At 40.0% G+C, this 7,712-nt stretch overlaps 2 protein-coding genes across 2 annotated transcripts in view; both read right to left on the reverse strand.

Moving 5' to 3' along the window:
* On the reverse strand, window positions 1-1,194 carry LOC102199120 (lipocalin-like). The gene is made up of 6 exons (XM_005722495.1): window positions 1,025-1,194; window positions 726-865; window positions 535-614; window positions 335-448; window positions 141-242; window positions 1-57 (listed from the first exon to the last, which is right to left on the reverse strand). The coding sequence occupies exons 1-6, from the start codon at window positions 1,118-1,120 to the stop codon at window positions 38-40; spliced, it is 552 nt and encodes a 183-aa protein (XP_005722552.1). The 5' UTR covers window positions 1,121-1,194; the 3' UTR covers window positions 1-37.
* A 1,076-nt stretch (window positions 1,195-2,270) lies between these two features.
* Window positions 2,271-7,712, reverse strand: part of c8g (complement component 8, gamma polypeptide) — a 7,137-nt gene continuing 1,695 nt past the window's right edge. Inside the window, exons 3-7 of the mRNA XM_005722496.1 lie at window positions 7,573-7,643; window positions 7,389-7,496; window positions 7,170-7,274; window positions 6,803-6,838; window positions 2,271-2,355 (exon numbers count right to left, since the gene is read on the reverse strand). Of these exons, the coding sequence (XP_005722553.1) occupies window positions 2,336-2,355; window positions 6,803-6,838; window positions 7,170-7,274; window positions 7,389-7,496; window positions 7,573-7,643 (340 nt within the window). The 3' untranslated portion in view covers window positions 2,271-2,335. The remainder of the gene's footprint in view (window positions 2,356-6,802; window positions 6,839-7,169; window positions 7,275-7,388; window positions 7,497-7,572; window positions 7,644-7,712) is intronic.

The following is a 7,712-nucleotide window of genomic DNA, read 5'->3' on the forward strand; positions in this document are numbered from 1 at the left end:
GGGGGGGGATGCTGCTGAGATGGAAGATTTGGGCTCCTCAGGCGTCGGGACACTCACCTGTAACGCATATTAGAAAGGCTGGTGAGCGAAGGTCTGCCTCGCTCACAGAATCAGTTACATTGTTGATACTGTTAACTTACCATTCTTGGGCAGCATAACAATGTTCTCAGCGAGGACACCAGTCTCCAAAGAGAACTGCGAGAATTTCTCCTGCAGGACAGCGCTGGTGTCGGGAGTGCGACCTACAATAAAAAATGACGGCGCTCTTCAAGAATGAGCAAATCCCGGAGAGCATTCCTAGAAAGTTACTCTTATTTTGGTAAGACAAACTCACTGTAAAGCTTGTTGAGGACCTCGGACACCCCATTCTTTGTCTTGATGGTGTGGACCAGGGCGTACTCATCGTAAACGACGTCAACAATGCGCATGTCGTTGTCATTGTTCCAAGCTGGTGGGGTCACAGAAATCATGTTAAATCTAAGTATTCAAATATATGTCAGATTTTGGGGCAGTTTTAAAGGCGTCTCTACTTACTTTGGCTGTGGAAGGTGAAACGTCCAGGAGTGTCTGTTTTCTTAGCCAGGTGAGTCATTCTCCAGCAGGAGCCATCAGTACTTAAATGGGGAAAAAATGACCAGTTTATTAGATATCCTCCCTAAAAAAGACAATCATTGCCATTTAATTTATTTTATTTTATCTTATTTTGAAAGCACAATTATACTCACTTCAGGTTGGAGTAAGAGAGGTCCAGATCTTCTACATCAGTAGGAGTTAAGAAAGCAGTCCCCATCTTCATGGTTGCTTTGTGGTTCACAAACCACTGAGCATTTGTAGCAAAGCCAACCATGTACCACTTGCCCGCCACCTGTAAGAAAGCAAACACTGTTTAAAAAGAGGTTATCTAAACCCTACCTGCATTACTGCTTCCCCTCTGCTTTCTAAAAGTGAGGGGTTGTTTTTGTCTGTGCAACAACCCAAAGACAGACGCAAATAACTTCTTTCCTTTTAAATATGTATTTGTTACCTTCTCCAGGTTGAAGTCTTTTACGGGCATGACATCTGCACATGCAGCCAGCACGCACACCAGGGCGGCCAGCATCCTCAGCAGTGTGCTCCTCATGGCTTCTTCTGTCTGTGCTTCGGCAGCAAGGAGTGATCAGGAGTGTCAAGGCGGTTTGATGGGAAAGAGCAAGCGGAGGCTACTTATATTTGCTGCAGGGTACAGCCCTACCCCCATTCTGTCTCCTCCCCACTCCCCCTCCCCACAATCCTGCTGTTCGCTACACCATTACAAAAACCCTCAGGCGAATCACGGCTGTTACACAACTGGCACATGTGAATAGAGCCAGGACACAGGGGTAGAAGGGATGGGGTTTAAACATTAGTGTCCAAGCATGCCTGGCCAAAATGTCACATGTATAAAATCAGTGTGTTTTCCATTTTTCTGGATATGATAAACCATTGGCATCCAGTATTTCCTGCATGGTCAGGGATTTTTAAGAACTTCATGGTGGAAAAAAAAAAAATCATTCTCATAAATAACTTTGCCAGTGTTGCATACAGTGGCTTGATTGTTCCTTGCAGCCTCTGAGCACTGACTCACATCATTGTACTGGTTTCTTTCTTTCTTTCTTACTTTCATAAAACCTTTGGTGCATGCAGAATTTCGGTGAGAACCTCTGAGTTTTGTAACTACCAGGGAGTCGGAGCATGCACTATTGACTTGTTTAAATTTAAATATTGCATTTATGTTACAACAAATCCCCCGTTGACTTTGTTTCTGTGTATTGTATCATTTGCTTGTTACATAAAGTGCTGATTAGCTGTGAATTCTTTATTTTTGCTGACATGTACCGATGACTTATCAAACCTCTCCTCTGTTATGAGACCAGACGAGCACAGACTTGTAATCAGCTGGTTATGAAACACTCACATATCCACACAAACAGGGACACACACACAGAGAGAGAGAGAGGTGCTAGTTGGAGCGAGGGGAAGTGGTAAGAGGCACTTTTGGTGAGTTTTGTAACCACCCTTGTGACATCTGGGCCTTATTATCTCCATTCCTGGCCCCCTCATCCAATTTTTGCATCCTCAAGCACAAAACAAAAACGTGCATTCGCCTCTCAATGGTAAATCTCGGGATAAAAAAACACATGTTGACACTTCCATCTCACCACAGGATTAGCAAACAGCAAATAAGGACAATTAAAAGCATTCAACAACAGCTTGATTTGACTCGTATGTCCTTTTATTCAGTGTGTGGCTGAGGACATTTAATGTTAGGGGTGAATTCAAAAGCGTTGCTCTCCATCGTCCCCTCAGCTCCGCCTCTTCAGCATGTGGGAACACAATCTGTTAAACAAGGAATGCCAGGTTAAATTACAGAGAAACCGTGCTGATGTTTTTCAGCAGGCAGTGGAAGTTAGATAACGTGTTGACAACGTTTTAAAAACTGACTGCAGGAGCACAGCCTGCAGGAACAAAAGTCAGCACTGTTTCTGAGAAGGTCTGGCTCACTTTTCTTTTTTTCCCCCAAGTGATACATGATGCCATTTAAAAAAAAACAAAAAACTCATACTGTTATTCAACAGTGGGTCTCCCGCTTAGAAACACTCTGTGATATCTTCCTACTTATAGCTGTCAAATCTTTTTTGTACAAAATATGCAGGATGATTAAAAATCATGACATGTACCATTTTACCCACATGTTTGATACCATGCTCAAGCCATGATTATAACTTGCTTTGACCAGCTACATATCCCACATGGTGTGAAGAACCTTTATGCTTCTGTTAATCTATAGTATAGACATTTAACTGGTGATATTTTGCCATTTAACCCATTTGTCTCATAAAATAAAAGCGCTTCTGAGCAAAAACAAGATTTTGACTTTAAAGTATGCAAAACTGATTTATTTGCTGTTTTTAACAGAGCTCGAATGTGTATTTTAGCATTGAAAATGTCACATCTGTCTGCTGTACTTATGAGGGATCAAAAATGTCAAACTCAGTTTCAGGTTGCGTGACCTCATTAAATTTCCCAAAGTTACTGTACACAAAAATCACGTGATTCTGAGGAGGTCAGTAGGGAGGTACTCACCGAGTGAGCAAGTACTGTTATCACATGGTGATTTTAGCTTTCACAGCATTTTTCAAGAATCCTCATCAGCTATTCAAATCAAACCACACTGCAGGAAACTAGACAAGAGCTTTAGCCTAAACTAAATGTACATTGTTGCTGTGCTTCGGCATTTAATACATTTAAACTGTTCATTTATTTAAATTAAACATTGTACATATTAACATTTAAGTTACTGCCCAAAGGGGATCTGAATTATTCTCCTCATTTTGTTTTGCACACTGGTTATTGCCTTTGGCTTAATTACATTTTTTAAGTCAATAACTTGTTTTTTCATAACATACTGCTTAGCTTAGATTATACAAAAAAACTATGAAGAACATATTAACCAGGTAACACAAACAGCTCGAGATGAGTGTGTTTTTTTTCCTCTAGTAACATGTGAGGGAAAAGTGCCGTGAGCCACAATCACAGCGCAAAGCTGCAGCTCATTTGGCGTGAAACTAATTGTGTGGTATTGAGTTCCTGTTTCTCTTTATTCTTTATCCTTTATTCTTGTCGCTTCCGTACGTTTTTTGCACCTTAACTACTCCCTCAGTTTTCAGCCGATTTTCTCAGTTCAAACTCTAATCTGTTCTGCTCTTTCTGGCTATATCTTTTGGTGTTTATTGCTATTATACTTTTTAAAATATTACACTTTTTTCCTTTAATTTGTCCCATTGAAATGAATGGAAAACTTCAGAAATTCTGCTAAAACTTTCTTGTTTTCGAAACTTAACTACATGCTCATGCTTTCACCTAGAAACTCCATTCAAACTTTAAAACGTTCTCAAATGACTGGTCTTTTCCTGTGTGATTCAGCTTTTTCATATCTGTTACCGTTTTCATTTAATGCCTCTTTAAGTTTTCAGTTGCAGCTTTGTGATTTTTCAGAAAATACATGCGTTGTTATGGTTGCTATGCAATTAACTCAGAGTGAGAGCTGCTGCTTTCTGAAGTTTCTCTTCATGTCCGAACAACTTCTTGCTCAATTTTCACCCAACCTCCACAAATTATACATCAAAACGTAGGTATTTTTGCTGGCTTTCAGAAAATGTTACTATCACTGTTGTGGAAGTTACAGATTTTTATCAAATCGCCTCAGAGCAACAAAAAGTTTTAAAACTCTCCATTCAAAGTCTATGGGGAGTTTGTTCAAAACCAGTGCTGGATTTCTCTAATGAGAGGCATTTTCAAATCGTCATATCTCTGTAACAAAGCAAAGTTAAGACATGAGGCTTGTGCCAATTCATCTTCAGACACTGCTGACACTCAAGGTCGAAGCAGTTTTTACAGTCATCTTACCATTGTGCCATAAATTACGTTTGTTTGAGGGGTGGAAATCTGTCCTCCTCTCAGTTTTCAAACTCCGAAAATTCTGACTGCTCATCACCCCATTTTCCAGGGGCCGTTCTCTTTCCCAGTGGCGCAGTTGGTAATGACACGGGTCTGAAGCCCAAAGGTCGTGGGTTCAATTCCACCTTGTCCACATGTTTTCTTCCACTACAAATTACAGTTTTTCTCAAATGTTAAAACACAAAAGCCAATCCTGTAACCCAAATGACCAGTAGTCTAAACACATTTATTAAATGTAGCCACCATATTCCAGTACCATAAACACATGTCACATGAAGACACAATTCACAAAGCACAACCCTCTGTACTCATAAATCTAAACACATTTTTCCTTGCTAAAACACATGTTGCAAAACAACTCTGCTCATATTCTCAAATGAAAGCCCGTGTGATGCAAAATGCTTGCCACAGTCACCAATCTTTGAACACAGGGAACACACCTGGCGTCATTCACTACACACAATGACTCAAAATTGAAGACACTTGTTGCTAATGCTGTACCCACATGTAAAAGCAAGTTCAGAGTGCACAGTATGCTGAAGATTCCAAACAAACACAATGGATGAAGGCAGAGTCAGGGGAAGAGGAATTTGATGCAGAGGAGGGAGAAGAGCTGGCCCTGGAAGAAGAGGAGCAGGCCAATGAGGAAGAGGAGAAGGCCAACATGGGAGAGGAGAAGGTCCAGGAGGGAGAGCAAGACAACCTCGCACCATCATTACGGACGAGATGCGAGCAACAGCTCAGCGACATGATGCCGCACAGTGATTGTGGTGTGTGTGTGGTGTGAATAACGTAAATAAAAAAACTTCACACCCTGTTCATGTTTTCAAGATTACTGTTGTGTGCAATAGATTCTGTTTTTGCATTGAGTTGTGTTACAGTAGTGTACGTACATGCAGGATTTTCTATAGATTTATACTACTCATATGAAACTCACAAATCTAAATGCCTAATCCTCTGCAGAGATCTACGACGATCCGTTACTGTATAGTTTCTAAAATATGCATTGGCAGTTATGAACCAAAGAACCTTCTCACAAATTGAGCATTGTGTTTTCAATTGTTTTGCTGTAGTGTGTAATGCTGTGTATAGTGTTTACAGTTTTGACAGCTTCAAGCTGCTCTCTTGGTGTGGGAGTTTGAGTTTTGCAGTGGGAAGGTGTGGTTGTGTTTATGTAGCTTTAGAGAAGGGTGTTGTGTTTGGACATTGGGGGACCTGGTGGTAACGTTTGTGACATGTGTTTTAGCATTTGAGAAAAACTGTAATACACTATAACAGACCTGTAATTCCTATTGATGATTTATTACAATTCGGCATTTTGGCAGCTTTTCTAATATGGACCTCAGATTCTTGTTAACGCTCCATGGCAGAAATACATACAAGTACACAGCTTGATGAAGCAGACAGAAGCAGTACCTCTGATTGGTTCAGCATTTTCACCTCTTATCAGCACAAATCTCAGCCTCTTCTGCTGTTTTCATTAGAATTTTAAGCTTTTCCAGAAATTCTGCTGATGGAACTCTTTTCAGCAAAATTTTCAGTTTTTTCTGCTGTTTTCAGCAAAAACCTCTTTTCAGCAGAAATTCTGCTGATTGAACTCTTTTCAGCAGAATTTTCACCTCTTTTCTGCAAAATTTGCAGCCTTTTCACCTCTTATCAGCACAATTCTCAGCAGGTTCTGCTCATTTCAGCACAATTGTCAATCTCTCCACCTCTTCTTTGTGAGAATGAGTTTGGCTCAGTAAGCTAAATAACTACCCTTAGACCAGAAGGGCCAGGTTCGAATCCTGCTCAGGGAAATCTATCTTTTTTTCTTTTTTTTTTCAAATTTTTCAGCTTTTTTCAGCAGACATCTTCAGCGTTAAGGCATCCACACAGCATTTTCACAGGAAATGCAAATTTTTCTAGTTCTTGTTTGCAGTTCTTTGTGTAAAGCATGTTGTTAAGAAAAAATCTGCATAAATACAATTTGTTAATATTATTTATTATATTGCACTGAATCAGTGAAGCTTCTTACAGTACATGGGAGAAAATGCTAGGAAATAAGTCGTGAGCACTTTGCCAGGGAAATGCAATGCAATTACTCGTGGATGCACTTGTCAGCACTAGGCCTGCATACTACACCAGTAAGTAAAAACCTGAAAAATAATATAAGTTTGTCTCAGTGGCATTGCACATGCTTATCTTGTTTCTGTCTGGCCATTTTGTTTGTGACAAATCGAAACATTATTACCCTTTCTTTTTAGGGGATTGCTTTTATGTACATACGTCACTTAAGTTAATACATTTAAAAATGTTTAAAAAGAAAAAACAGCATGTAACTTACTGATCACATGATCTCGATCCACATCACCGCAGTGACCTGGAAAGCAAAAATAAATTCACATGTCATTATTTAGCCCTCTGGGGAGCTTTTACTATATATCAACATATGGCTAGTAGTAGTGTGACTTTCCCTGACCAGTCATTTACTACATATGTAGTGTGTTGTTGTGTTATTTTGTAATGCACTGTGTTCAGAAAATATTTGGATTGTGTTCTCAAAGGTTACATGGTATATTCATTTGGTTAATCTAGCTATCAGAGATCCAGAGCTTGTCTAGCTATGCAGTCATCATGTGTTTCAAAATGCCAGCTTACATGAAATAGATTGCTATTAGTATTCTGTATGATAACTGTAAAATTAGCCATACTGTAGGTGGGGAAGGGGAAGTGGTAGGCCCGCTGCAAATTCTGTTTTGCAGCAAGCTCTTCAAACTTGGTTAGCAGCGGCTCTGACAGATTGTCCACAGACTTCCCTGCGAACACAGCACAACACAAAAACCCTTTAACATATTTACCAAAGTAATAAAGTATCAACAGTGCTGTGCTGCTCAATATAAAGTACCTAAAAACGTAAGGGAGGAACCTACCATAGAGTTTCATTGTGATCTTGCCCTGTTTCTGGTAGTACATGATGGCATAGGAATTGTAGTCTGTATCCCCAATCACTATCTCAATATTCTGCTCAGGGGGAGATCCTGGTATATAGAGAACAGAGAGCAAAGTACACACAGGATCCTGCTTTATTCTGGGACACTAAGAAACAAAACTGACCTTTCAGTGTCAGTCTTCCTGGGACTGATGTTAGATGATAGACTTGTAATATCTCCCAACACTGGTGATTACTGAGAAGAGAAGAGAAGAGAAGAGAAGAGAAGAGAAGAGAAGAGAAGAGAAGAGAAGAGAAGAGAAGA

This window comes from Pundamilia nyererei, unplaced genomic scaffold (assembly GCF_000239375.1).
Source record: "Pundamilia nyererei isolate P.nyererei 1_Seehausen unplaced genomic scaffold, PunNye1.0 scaffold00007, whole genome shotgun sequence".
Lineage (NCBI taxonomy): Eukaryota > Metazoa > Chordata > Actinopteri > Cichliformes > Cichlidae > Pundamilia > Pundamilia nyererei.

Coding starts and splice junctions, on each gene's coding strand:
- LOC102199120 (XM_005722495.1), bottom strand. CDS start 1,120: ATGAGGAGCACACTGCTGAGGATGCTGGCCGCCCTGGTGTGCGTGCTG. Junction 866..1,024: donor AAGACTTCAACCTGGAGAAG/GTAACAAATACA, acceptor GCTTTCTTACAG/GTGGCGGGCAAGTGGTACAT. Junction 243..334: donor GGTCCTCAACAAGCTTTACA/GTGAGTTTGTCT, acceptor TTTTTATTGTAG/GTCGCACTCCCGACACCAGC.